Below are 14,007 nucleotides of genomic sequence, written 5' to 3'. Positions count from 1 at the left end.
TCTTTGTCCATTCTGTAAGAAAGTAAGCAAAAGAGGTGTAACTGTCGCAAGAAGAATAGGCTTATTGTAAGACCTAAGAACGCCTTTACTTCCAAATTGGATTAGAGATGTGACAGACTGCCACATTGCAAAACAGGTCGGTGCCATTAATCAGCGAACCTAAAATTTGATAAAATGTATGTGTGTGCAGAAGGATCGTTTCATAAACACATTTAAGTGAATATGATGTAATAAATTGAGCCTATGGACATGTGCTGAATCAATATTTATGATAGCAGTAAAATGTGCCAGTAGTATTTATTATTTCAGAGTTATCTCCGTGACAAGTAATAGGTTTTTTTCCCTTCTAATTATGATGCAGTGCTACATCTTTATTTTCAGGTTTTATACTGTATAAAAAAGCATTTTAATGCCACGACAAAATAAAAACTTTATGCCACACTGCCAAGCTGGAGTCCAAAGGAACATGATTTCACATCACAGAACACAGACTGACCCAGTACCTCAAAAAGCTCTTAAAATAGCTCATTAACATTAAGTTTCTATTAGGTAAGGGTAATGCTCCCTGATTTCTCATCTCTTTCGGCTGTCAGTGAAGAAAATTATAAAGATGCTAAAGAAACAAAAGGACACTGATTCAAATTTTATGCCTAATAAACCTTGCTCTGAGGGACTAAACTGACTTCATTGATGCAGAGGTTTTGTAGTGGACAAATTCCACCCACATCGCTTTTATGCATATTGTTAAGAATGTGTTCGTCCATTGGAGTCACAGTCAAATCTGGACTTTCAGGGACAATCTTCAACCCCATCCTCTAGCAAATCTTACCTGCAGCCCCTCTTCTTCTCCATAAAGACCCTCATGCCAGTGCAATATGAAAGAGGATTTCAGTACATGAGGAACAGCTTATTAATTTTACACAACTCTTGAGCTATTTCGAAACCTACCCTTGAGAGTACTGTCAGCAGCACAGACTGATTATTTCTCCAGCTTTCTTGTCTTTTTCTGTTCAATCCGTCTGCTTAGCACAATGGGCTCACAACCTCTGACTGAAATTTCTAGATGCTACCATAATATAAATAAATCTTAAAAAGTGTAACATCTTCTAAGATAAGAAATAAAGGACGCCTGACATGATGTATTAATCAAAAAAACACTCCATGAAATTATGAAAGTTAATGCTGACCTTCCCTCTCTGTTGATTCTTCACATCTGTTGGTGTAAATCACACAGACCCAGTGCAATCTAAAAAGCCTCATCCCAGTCATTCTCACAAATAATGGCCTGTGAAATCATTCTGATGAACTGCTAATTGGCTTAACAGTCCTACAGTAACATACGAAAGCAACTAATCCTTTTGAAAAAAAGCTAGATGTGTTTTCACTGAGCAAAATCCTCATCCCATTCACATTCACTTATAGAGAGAAAGCACCTTGCCTACTTATGCCCACATTCAAACACCCAACACAATTTCCTGGAGAGGGAACATTTAAATGGCAAACAGTATCTGTAAAACAAAATGACATGATGTGCAGCCACCAGTTCAAATCGAGACTCAATGCGTTATGACTGCCCTTCTCACTTAATAGACATCAGATACCATGAGCAACTGGAATTGCAAGACAGGCAGAGAACAATATTTAAGGCAACTGCCCCCCATATGGCCCCCAAAATTTAAGCACTGATGGGGAGGCAAGTCTCCTCTGTGAAGGCACGAAAGCCCTAAGCTTGGTGTACTGGCATATATGACCATCAGGATTTTATGCCTTTTCTACATCTAAAATATTTACAATACCTCTATAAAAGTCAAATCAAATAACTGAGAAAATATTCCCTGTTAAAACAAAAAATCACAAATTTACACAGGGAAAAAATGCTCCTGTTTTCCTTGAATAAAGGTATGCTCTGCCTGCTCGACCCATTTTCCTTTTCTTCTTCCCCTCCCGCATTTCTCTGCATCACCCTTTTTCACAAATCAGTTCTATTAATCCCCCAGTATGACCTACACACCCCAGGAAGGAAGGATGGTATTTGTTCAGTGACTACTGCATTGTTTTAATGGTCCCGGCTCCCGGTATTAGCACAATACAACAGAATGAAACATCAACACGGAACTCAGCGAGTCTTTGTATAATTCCTTTCCCGTTTCAGGCTGCTGTATAGCTTATGGCTAGATGCTTGTCACATTTAGATAGGTAAAGCTGCATGCTCCTGAAATCAAGCAGAGGGCTAGTCATTGACAAGCAAAGGCTGAACAGAATAACGCTTAACCTCTGCTGCACTCAGTTTTTTGTTTGACACACAGCTGGGGAGCAAGCACTACCCAATGAATTGCTTATGGAGGGATGACTGAGGCATGGCATACGCTAAACCAGCATGGAATGTGCTTCAAGCTATGCCAATTGCCAACAGAGTGTTACACACTCTGGCCATGCCCCAGATACGTCTCTTACGTCATGGGCAAGTGCACAAGAGACACAGAGGGAATTTTCCAATGGCCAATCTGACCACGGCATGATTTCTTTGAACCATTCAAGAAGGAACACCAATGAGAAGCTGATTTACTGTGTCCCACCTCTTCTCCGTGAAACAAGAATAATCATTCCAGACAAGCCTATTGCCAAGATACACTGTAGTGCCGGAGGTACCAGGCTGGACAGGGTTTTGAACAACCTGGTCTAGTGGAAGGTGTCCCTGCCCATGGCACGGAGGTTGGAACTAGATGATCTTAAGGTCCTGTCCAACACAAACCATTCTACGATTCTATGCCAGCACACACACAGGACAAGGGTTAAGGTACGCATGCCACTTTTTGGCATGACAGTTAGAAACGGGGGGGGGTAGCAATGTTGAACTGATTTAAACTAAGGATCCTTTACTAATAGCGACTGCTCCTTTTCTACCCCTGATTTTCCTTTTTTCCAAGCTATACTTTGGTGATTAGCTCACCCTTACATCACACAAAAGTACCACCACACACTATACACATTGTAAACTTACTCATGTACATTTGGAAGAAAGGAAGAAAGAGGAGAGTGATTATCAAATAAGCAGCAGAGATCAAGTTAATGCCTTGAAACAAACAGAAAATATTTGCAAAATCCTGACATACATATTTACTCACACCACACTTGCTATGACCAGCTCAGGGTCAGCCTTTCTCATGCCTCCAGCAGTGACCTTGTACTGAAACAGTAACATTTGTACCTAGTCCAGGAGCCAGCAAAAGCCGTATGAGATACACATATTGCACTGAAACCCACCTTCCCAAAGTATAAGGCATAAGCTCCCTGACAGGCAAATTTTATCATACAACGAACAGACAGGATCTGAGGAATCTTCAGTTGAGTCACATGCAATTTATATCACTGTTAATAAGTGCCACATCTGAAGTAGCTGCCTCTATAGATACCTAGCAGATGTATCACGGTTTTTCCTTATTCAATTATTTACCTTTGCTGACCTCAGGCTCTTTGAAACTAAGCTGCTGAACGCTTAGGTATAAACTGCATTTTCATTTAGATAATCATACAAGTCATGAAATCACTGCCAGCTACGAACTAAAACTTCAGTGTGTGAGACATTTGCAAGCCACTGTTCCTCACAGACCAATGACTCCTCTTACCTGCATACTTAAGTACAGTTTTCCAATGTCTTGCACAGTAAGATATTCAAACATCTTTGTTTTTTGCCGATGTTGCTGCAAAATAACATTGTTACTATTCTTTCTTCACCAACTTCTGCCTCTAAATGCCATACAGTCATTTTTACTATCTTCATGTCAGACAATAGCTCAAGCTGTCAAGTTGTGCTGAGTGATGAAGAGCAAACTTTGTGAGCTAATGGGAGAAAATTTCTACAGAAGTTAAAAATCACCATTACACAAAGAGTTCTGGCTTCAATCTTAAGTGATTTCTAAGTAATAAAATAACAGCAGGCTTCTCCCCACCTTGCCCATCTAATATTTTATTGAACCTCACCTGGTATAACATTAGTTAGGAAGACAGACCTGCATATTTGAGGGCTGCTCTGAATGCCAAGGTTGGGGTGTATGCCCCAGGTGGATTTAAAATCCACAGAAAGGCAAACCGCAAACAGAGACTAGCCTGAGAAGAGCATGGGTGGAAGGAGAGGGCTTGGATGGGAGCCACAGCATGTTCTGACCAACTGGAACACCAGGATTTTAGGACGCATCCATTTAGACACAGCCAAAGGGGCTAATCTCGCATCTGCTGTTTTGTCACAACTCCTAAACCCCTCTCTGTGGGCACGGAAAAAACCCACCCAAAATAACAACATGATTCAATTCATGCTTGCATGTTTTCCATAAAATTGGCAATTAATTATTTTTGCTGAAAGCTCCCTTGTAATTCTTGTCATGTGAAATAAAGTGAACACATCCGTTAACTGCAGCAAAACTATTTTTAAAACACATGTGTTGGCACTATTCTTTGCAAAGCTTCATTCACAGCTTTAGAAGCGTTGTTCTGGCGGAGGGGGACCACATCAGAAGTGCTGTCTCCACGGGAGACATCACAGAGGCACAACAGATCAGGTCATGCGGTGGAAATTTTGTGCCTGACCTCAACAGGAGCAAATCAGGCCCAGGCTAATGATTAGAAACAGTGTCTTCTTAGCCCTCAGTTCCTTCATAGCTCCTCATAGAATGACAGAATCACAGAACAGTTTGGGCTGGAGGGGCCCTTAAAGCTCATTCAGTTCCAACCCCCTGCCATGGGCAGCGACACTTTCCATCAGACCAGGTTGCTCCAAGCCCCATCCAACCTGGCCTTGGACACTGCCAGGGACGGGGCAGCCACAGCTTCTCTGGGCAGCCTGTGCCAGTATCTCACCACCCTCACAGGGAAGAGCTTCTTCCTGATGTCTAATCTAAATCTCCCCTCTGTCAGTTTGAAGCCATCCCACCTACCTCCCAGTGCTCTAGAGCTGCTGTCACTGAGAAAGCCAACCAACTCCAATGATTCAACATGGATTAAGACTACATCTGACTCCTCTTCAAGGTGGAGAAAGTTTCTCAGAGCTTTCTGAAGTTTCTCCAAGTCTAGTCATTCTCTGCTCTTTTTTATTTTACAACTGCAAATGAGCTGAATTAATGAAGCAAATTAAAGAAGCCCTAACTCAGTTGCAGATATGCAGGGATAAAAGAATGTATCTGGAAAGCAGTCAACTTGCTTTAGAAGCATGTTTGGCATTTCTTTGCAGATACAGCTGCAGTAAAAGAGAGCTAAAGAAAGAGTTAACACTTCTGTCATTTCTGAGTAGGTGTCTGAGGCATCCCCCGCTCAGGCCCCAGAACAGCAGAATGATCTGAGCAAATCTTTTACTGCTGAGACTTCCTGCCTCTCCATGACTGAGCAGCAAGCTCTTCAGAAACACCTATCTGTGTATTTAAAAGGAAGACTCATCACTGTGCCATTTACAGTTCAAATACATGGAACAGAAAAAAACAAGCTACACACAGTCCTCACCTCTTCAGGTAAACCCTGCCCCTGCTTCAACCTTGTCTTGCCTTCAGGATCACAGACACCATGTATCTGCCGTATGTGTACATTTTTCTTATCAACCAAGCCCCAGAAACGGTAAAGCTTTTTGACTCTGATCCTACCTACAGTGCACAAGCCTGTTACAGGCTTCATCTGGGCTGTTTTGATGGATTTATCCAGTTTAGCACTTACAGAAATTCAGAACCAAGTTGCTACAGTTTTCTACAGTGAATCTGTAATCATGGGCCAGAGGTGGTGACTGCTCCTAAGCACAGCACCCTCCCCTCCACCCCATCCAAGCTCTACAGGGAGACATCAGGAAACACTACTTCTCCCCTCCTCCTTTCCCACTTTATTTCACTGGCTCAGTTTTCCTATCAACTAAGGGGGAATTCTATTGTTCTGACCAATTACATCTGTGGTTAACAAATCTCATCACTGCATAAGTGAGTACATGGCTTGTCTTTGCTATGTTTGTTACATTTAACTTTCTAGAACAGCACTGCTTTTATAATACACTTTCATCAAATCAGATTGTTCCATTTTACTTATAATCACAGCTACATTCACAAGTCAACCTATTATCTCAGCAAGACCTATCAGCTCTGCCTACACTGTATTTACAAACTGGAAAGGAAGTTGTTAGCTTAGAAAAATTTGGCACAGGTACTGTGGTGGACCTAAGAACATCAAATTTAATAACAGAGGGGTAAATTAACTGATACTGGGGAAAGACAAGAAAAAGGTCAGTAATGTCATCTTGATTACTCAGAAAAGTTAAGAATTTGCAAGCTCTGGCCAAGGAGAAGACAAAGGACTAACTTCGGTGAACTACATTATATGATCCATTGAAAATATAATGATCAAACATTTCATCCTATGGTTAACCATGGTAATGGCCATCTGTGGGAGAAAGCTTAGAAATTACTAGGACTGTAGAATTGGTTGTGCTTACTCATACCAGGCATAGCAGTTGGGCATCAGAGCTTTGTCTACAGAGTTCTCTCCTGGACTAAAAATAAAAGACAGAAAGAAATTTCCCTTAAAGCCAAGTCAACTTCTTGCTATCAGAAAAAATCCATCTTGGAAAATTAGAAACAGCAGGAAGCACACTGTATTGAATGCTAAATTAATTTCTTCTGATAACTTATTTCAAAGAGAATTTGATTAAAAGACAATAAAACATGCTTTAAATCTAGAAAAACATGGTTACCACAGGCGGAGGCAAAAGTGGTATTGCTGATAAGTGACAACAGTGTTGTTACTTACATAGCTCTTGTAAAGGCACCCGCATCAATCAATAGCTGTGCGTGTACTAAGGCAGTAGGGCTTGTCTAAAGATGCTTATCAGAAATCCATGAGCAACATTCCACTTTTGATTACAGTGATCCAGACTGTCCACAATACTGCTGAAGATGACTGTATACCTCTTTGACAAGCCATATTGACAGAAATAATAACATAGAAACCACACTTCCTAATATGCATATCTAACTGCACAGCCAATTAACCACTGTGCTGGCTGAAATTGCTTTGTTATTCATTTTATTCCAACTGATGTTAATACTTTGGCAGCTGATGGGGATAATAACTGATGGAGCATATTGGAAATCTGGAAGGGGGATATAAAAATGTATATAATTTAAAGACGTGGAGGAAGCTGCTCTGCTTTACAGTCTTAAAACACAAAAATGTCTCAGTTAGGGTGTAAGAAGCACTCGGAGCAGGAGAACTAGTAAGTATTCGAAAATGTGTGAATGAAAGGCATAAAAAAGAAGATTGTGGTACACAAACAGGCTAGAAAGATCTCTAAAAAAAGGCAATTATAACATGAAGATGATACTTTTTCACTTCTACTTCTAATAGCACATTGAGTAACAATGATTGAACATCTGGAAACGTTCATGTTTGATGCTTTAATCAAAATACAACCCTTTTCTGCAACATAACAAGCACATTCTAACCGAAAAATGCCATCTGCCCTAACCCCTAAACATACTTATTATCATTATATGCAGAAATAGCAATTCCAGTTTATCTTTTAAAAGAAGTAAAAGGCCATAAAATTATTCTTACTTATACTGGCAAGTCTTCACTGGCAGTTTTCTTACAAAGATGAAATCTATCTATATGCACATCTTTCAAAGTTGTTTTGATGGTATTTTTCACAATGGTGGTATAAATGATTTCACTGCAGTGTTGCAGTTCTGGTCCTGCTATTCTTGCTTACCAAAAGCTGCTGCAGAGTTCAACAGAAACTTTCCTTAAAGAAGGGCTGAGTGATTCAGCCTGCAGTCTGGTACTCCAGTAATGGGGAGCTGCTGGTTCCCCTACCGAAGTCCCTCTGAATGGACATAACATGGATGAACCCAGTGCACACGAACCTCATGGTGAAGCAGAGACAGGAAGAAGCTGGCCTAGCTCAGACCCAGGAGATCAATACACATATCCCTGCTGCCACATCACGTTCTGGATAGGAAAGACTGGAGGAGGGAACATACTGTGGTAACACACCATCCCAGTGCTCAACCTCAGTTCTCACCTCTAAAACGTGCCAACTTTTCTTACTCAAAGCCCTTGTTTTCCACAAACTCTTCTCCCTGCTCAGGAACTTTGACGCTGAAGCACTTTTTCACCAGCTCTGTTCAACCGTTTAAATTACAGGATCATGGAATGGTTTGGGTTGGAAGGGACCTTAAAGTTCATTCAGTTCCAACCCCCTGCCATGGGCAGGGACACCTTCCACTAGACCAGGTTGCTCCAAGCCCTGTCCAACCTGGTCTTGAACACTTCCAGGGATGGGACATCCGAACATCTAATGTTCTGTCATAAAGGTCCCTAGCCCTTCTCCGCCCTAAATGACCTCTTCCTTAATAATGGCCCCCAGTACCCTATTACCTTTACTTCAGATTGTCTCCACTCCTCCTAAACCCTTTGGCTTGTATCTCAGTCATGAGTCTCACTGAGTCAAATCGCTGCCAGGTTCATGATAACCCAGGTCTTCAAATGTACAACCCCTACCCTACTGCTCAGCTCTTTGAGTCCTCCCTGTGAACATGCCAATCCTATCCTCCTCCTCCCCCCCCCCCCGCCTTTTTTGCCTTTTCTTTCCAAGCACATGCCCATACCAGATTTCATTCGTCACCTCTTTGCTCCTACTCTGGCAGATTTAAAAAACCCAGATTCAACTTTTACTTATCAGAAAACAGCCTGAACAAGATCCTGAAAGCAAAGAAAACAGAAATAGCAGGAAGAAATGGACACACTGCACTTGTCATTTGGTAATGGAATGAAGAATTTGGGGCCATAAAAGGCCCAAGTAGAGACTAAAGAGGTGTTAGCAAGAAGGAAGGGATGAATGAAGGTGGTGACAGCAATCCATATGGCTACACTTTCAGCTTTCTACTTATCCAACATGGAATTTTCACTCCAAACATGATCCACAATGTTTCTAGATTCTTAAAGAAACCACCTTTCTTTGTTTAAAGTTATTGAGAAAGCTGCAATCTCTTCCCTTTTATGTGGGCTTTGCCACGGACAGTCCATGATTTTGTAATGTAGAGGGTACTGCAGTATGAGCTACTCTATCTCCTCCAAAAAGATTGCATGGTAGACACAGCTATAACAATAGAAGCAATAGCTGCCTTCTTAAATGGAGCAAGGAGATCTGAGAACATAAATCATCAGAGAGCCCACGTGCTGCAGAGACCACTAGCAGACCAAGACTTACATTTGTGAATATCAGTCTCTCTCTTACTTCTCTGTACTTCTCTTTATTGCTGATATCATGATCCAGAGAACTGTTTTCTTATTCTTTCCTGTCATTAGACTTTGGGTTCTTTCAGCCACCTCTCACCTTCCTGAGTTTAATGAGAGTCAGAAAGCAAAGTCAAAAAATCACTTGGTCAAACTTGAAAGATGTTTAAATTTTAGTGTATTAAAAAACTGTGTGCTGAACTACTTTTTGTTTAATAGGGTGAGCTAATTGCTTGGTTGAAATTCTGTTTATGTGTCTGTGACAATACAGTGCCCTAAACCCACATGAGATCATACTGCTAAGCAAAAGCCCAACAGGATTACTCGACAAGTGTGTTTCCAGAAACATTATCGTTTGGTTTTTCAAAAGAAGTGGAAAAAATCCAACCACGCTGGGCTTTTGGCTTAGCTTATACTATTAGCTGGAATTGGGTTGGCTCAAGGAAAACTGAAAGAATAAAATCACAGCATTTGCTGAGACAATGGGGGTGGCAGGGCTAAGAGGAGGAGGGTGTGGATGTATGAGGTCTGTGGTGGCATTTATTGAATGCCTGGGCAAGGAAGGGATTGTTCCTCCTTCCTTTGACACTTCTGATTCACAGTATTAGAGAGCAACGCTTTCACACGGGATAGACTAATTGACCCTAAAAGCTCTTCTTGACTTTTAACAGGCACGAGGCTACGAAACGCTGACAAAGTAACGAAAGAGCAGATAGGAGGTCACCATAAATACTGCAACGTTTACATAAAATCTTATTAGTCTAGATCAGAATAACTGTTCCAATAACTGCAAAACTGAATGGAGCTGATGCTGAAGGAGACAAGCCTGAGAATGGAATGTTCACTCCCAGCCGGCCAAGCCAAGCAGGGACTGGGGATGCTGGAGAAAGGCACTCAGATGCCGGGATAAGGAATAAGCATCCCCCACCCATCACCCAGATTCCTCCAACTGATGATGCTTGGACAAGCAGTGACAGGCTCCACAGGAGCTGAGTCCAACCCTGCTCAGCCAGAAGCAGAAATGCTTCTGTCAGGCTTAGAGAAGCAAACGGGAACCTCTCTCTGAAGAACTAATAATGGATTCAGGAATTAGATGTTTTAAACCACTGTCAGATAACAGAATTTCCGAGAAAGGCAGAGAAGCAAAAGCACTTAGAGTTATCAAGTAAACATCCTAAAATGCCTTCTTTTGACATGGAACATCCTTCATTTTGTCAAATCAGCTACTTAACTTCTGGAGAGGCTCCCAAGCTTCCCTACCAAGTCTTTATGTGACAACTCCACCACTTCATTTTCTCCAGCAAGACTCGTTTCTCCTGAGAAAGCTGCCTTTTTTACACCACCACCCTTCAACCGGGTCCAAGATAATGATTTTAAAAACTGGCCAAAGGGGTGATTTTAAAATGCATCCTAAGGAATTGTAGCTGGGTACCTCTACAATCACGTTTCTTTCCCCCTTGTACTTTGAGCCTTCCCTCAAGCTGATAGCAAGCCCCTAAATGATCACAGAATCATAGAATCAACTAGCTTGCATATTCTTATATTGGCAGAAACTGAATAATAAGCATATACATGGATGTGTACACACATACATCATTTTCCCCTTTAAGCGCATACAGGACAGAACATGCAGCATTCTCAATCTTGGGCTACCTCAGTGCACTACAGAGTGGTGGCCTCGATTTCTCAGGCTCTTTGGGGTTTTGGGGAGGGTTAGGTTTGTTTTGTTTGGAATTAGACCAGACATTTAACTCTTCCCTATTTTTAATCAACAAAAAGCCATTTCTGTGCCCTCTGCCTTTTCTAGCAGTTGAGTATGAAAGCTATTTAGCACACAGTGGGAATTTCCAGGTGAACAATACCACCCTATCCACTAACGCTAGCACTGCTAATCACTGGAAAAAAAGAAATCCAATCAATCCCAACTACCTGGTGCCTGCAACTAGGTCGTCTCGCAAAGGTTAAGCACAAGATCTGGTTTTCTACTTTGCAAAGCTTGGAAATGACATCGCATGATTGTGCAAATGAAGCAAGGCGAGATGAGAAAATGAAGAAGAATGAAGCTGTACAACCTAATCAGGGACCAACAAGGGGGGTTCTTTATCTTTTTTTCCCTCCCTCAGAGACAAAAGAAGGCTTAAAATCGTTAAACTAAAGTCTGGTGCTTTGCTTTCTGTTACAGCTTTCAGTAACGCTGAACATATGCATATTTTGCATGTATTTATGTACAGGCTCCTGCAAGTATGCATGCAAAAAGGAGGAGAAGAACTGTAACAGGGCTGTGTAAAGGGCACTGAAGCAGCTTCCCGTCACTTCAGAAACTAAGCACCAGAGCACTGCAATTCCTGAGCAAAACGTATCTGCACCTGAGAAGAATTTCATCTTCGTCCCTCTCCTGGCCACTATGGTGGGCAACACCTTGCCTTCTCAGCGCCCGAACTCTTTCCCCGACCCCTCCTGTCTAATTATCTGACCCTTGCTTTAGTTCATCGACTTTGGACCAAGGTAATGAACGGGATGGAGCGCGCGTCTCATCAAGCTCCCTCCCCGCCCTGCCCTGCCTCCCGCAGACACCCGCCTAAGGGGGTCCACTCCGGCCGGGGGTAGGGGCTGCCAGGGCGCTGCCACTCGGAGGCGCCTCCATGATGGGCTTTACACACAGAAGCGTGGAACGGGAGAGCCTCCGCTCCGCACCCACGGACCCCGCGGGACCCCGGCCCGCCCCGCTCCGAGCCGGCGGGACGGCCCCGCATCCCGCACACCCTCCGCGCTCCTCTTCCTCCCCTCGACCGAAGCCCCGGCTTGAGCTCTTTGACGCACACAAGGTACCGAGCGGCGTCCGGACCCACCGTGTCCGCCTCGCAAGGAAGCCGGTGACCTGTAGATCGCGATAGGCACTGAATGATGCTTGCTGCTGCCGTGGAAATGGTGAATGTGGTGCGAGCCCAGGCTGGAGGCGCCCCGCGCCACCCCGAGGAGGCCGCTGAGAGTGAGCGGGACTATCCAGAGCAGGGCCGAGCGGCTGCCGCTGCCGGCGGGCCCCGGCTCCGCGCTGCCCCTAAGGAGCATCCCCATCCTCCGGGACTCGGCGTCCTCGGGAGCAGCGGCAGCCGCCGCCAAGGAGGAAAAACTTTGGGCAGAGGCGAACTGGCACACACGGGCACGGCGCCGGCTGCGGCTCACCGCACCAGGCGAGCCCTCTCTTCCCGCTGGGAAAGCCGGCTAGGATCCTTTTCTCCAGGTCTTCTTCTACCCAAAACAATCCGAGACATAGCCAGCGGCAGAGGATCCAGGCAGTTCAGAGGTGGTGGCAGAAGGGGGAAGCCCCGCGCTCCAACAACCGGTAGTTTAGCCTTTCCCGCGGTCGGTGCTCATGGAATAACGCTCCACAGTTGTGAGGGCTACGAGAGCGCCAAGCGTTCCCCCAGCCTCGGTAATCCACAGCGCGGGCGGTCCTGCCCCATGTCTGCTATATCGGGAGAGGAGAAGGGGTGCCGCTCCATCAGCCAGCGCCGGCAAAGCGCCGGGAAATCAAACTGCCGCCGCTCGTCCCTCCGTTCATCTCCGAACGGGCGAGCCCTTGCCCCGCGGTCCCACTCCCGGCGCACACACTCACATTCACACTCACATTCACACTCACTCGCACTCACACACACGCCGCCAGACAATAATCGCGCTGCTCCGGCAATCTCAGCGCTCTGAGTATTGACAGTAACACCCGGGGATGTCTTTCAGGGAGAAATGATGAGAGTAGGTGGGGAAAAAAATAATAATAAAATTAAAAATGAATTAAAAATAAAGCCCCCCAAACACGGAGGAGCTGGGCTATGCAAATCCGCAGTCCCCCAGCAGCGAACCGGGGCTGCGATGCGGAGGACGAGCCCGAGCAGAGGAGGCGGCTCCGTTCGGCTCCCGCACGGTCGCGCTGCCTCGCCGCTGCCGCCGGGAGCACGGCGCCGCTCCCCCCCTCCCCGTTCCTTCCCTTTCCCGCCCCCCGCTCCGGCGGCAGCGCGTCCCCTCCTCTGGGTGTACCCGTGCTTCGAAAACCCGCTTTCACCCTAAAAAAAGAACCATTTCGGGGGTTGTCATCGGGCTAAACTTGGCCCGCCAGGTGTTTTCCCTCTGCCTCTCGGAGCACCGGCTCCCAGCAGCCGCCTAACAAAGAGTTACCTTTTATATTTTTTATTATTTTTCGCGGCACTACTCGTCTGCCCACAGCAGACTGGGCTGAATAACACAAAAAAACCCACACGGTTTCTAGCCTGAAATAAGATGGGTTTGGGTCTACAGCATCCCCAACCCTATCTACAGGGCTGCGCCCGCATTGCCCCCCGGAGCGGGGCCCTCGCCCCAAAAGCAGAGGGATGGGTTGCTCCAGCCCCCTCCCCACACACACACACACACAGCCTAGGGTGGGAGATGTCACTGTTTAAAAGCGACGGTTTCAAAAGAAAAACGGTTTCCCCACTCGGCGGGTCCTATGCCCTCGTACCCCCGGAGGCGCAGCCCTGCAGTACCGCACCCCAGGTACGGTGCGGGGGGAGGGCGACGATCCCGGCCCCCCGCTCCGCTGCCCTCCCTCCTCTTCCTCTTCTCCCTCCCCCGTTTCCAGCCCGCCGTAGATCTTGTGCCATGCCTTCAGCAGCATGAGATCATGGGTGCGGGGTGCGGATGCGTGAAAGGGAGAGGGCGAGCGGTGGGTGTGAGAATGCCTTTTTTTCCCCCCTTCTTTATACATTTCGCGTT

At 45.1% G+C, this 14,007-nt stretch overlaps 1 protein-coding gene across 28 annotated transcripts in view; it reads right to left on the bottom strand.

The window, feature by feature from the left end:
* Positions 1–14,007, bottom strand: part of NRXN1 (neurexin 1) — a 677,900-nt gene that overhangs the window by 261,174 nt on the left and 402,719 nt on the right. For 3 of the 28 annotated variants that reach the window (XM_057432425.1, XM_057432426.1, XM_057432428.1), the window contains exon 1: positions 12,111–13,229. The exons of 24 other annotated variants lie outside the window; for them this stretch is intronic. In XM_057432425.1, coding sequence (XP_057288408.1) covers positions 12,111–12,336 — 226 coding nt within the window. In that variant the 5' untranslated portion in view covers positions 12,337–13,229. Of the gene's footprint in view, positions 1–12,110; positions 13,230–14,007 lie in introns of those variants that run through there. One more of the 28 variants, XM_057432427.1, reaches the window with a different exon arrangement.

The sequence above is a fragment of the Pezoporus wallicus genome, unplaced genomic scaffold (assembly GCF_028554395.1).
Source record: "Pezoporus wallicus isolate ANWC-B61680 ecotype Strahan unplaced genomic scaffold, APGP_CSIRO_Pwel_v1 contig_3267, whole genome shotgun sequence".
NCBI lineage: Eukaryota > Metazoa > Chordata > Aves > Psittaciformes > Psittacidae > Pezoporus > Pezoporus wallicus.
The sequence above is the reverse complement of the archived record's forward strand: the minus strand, read 5'-3'. Positions and strand labels throughout refer to the sequence as shown.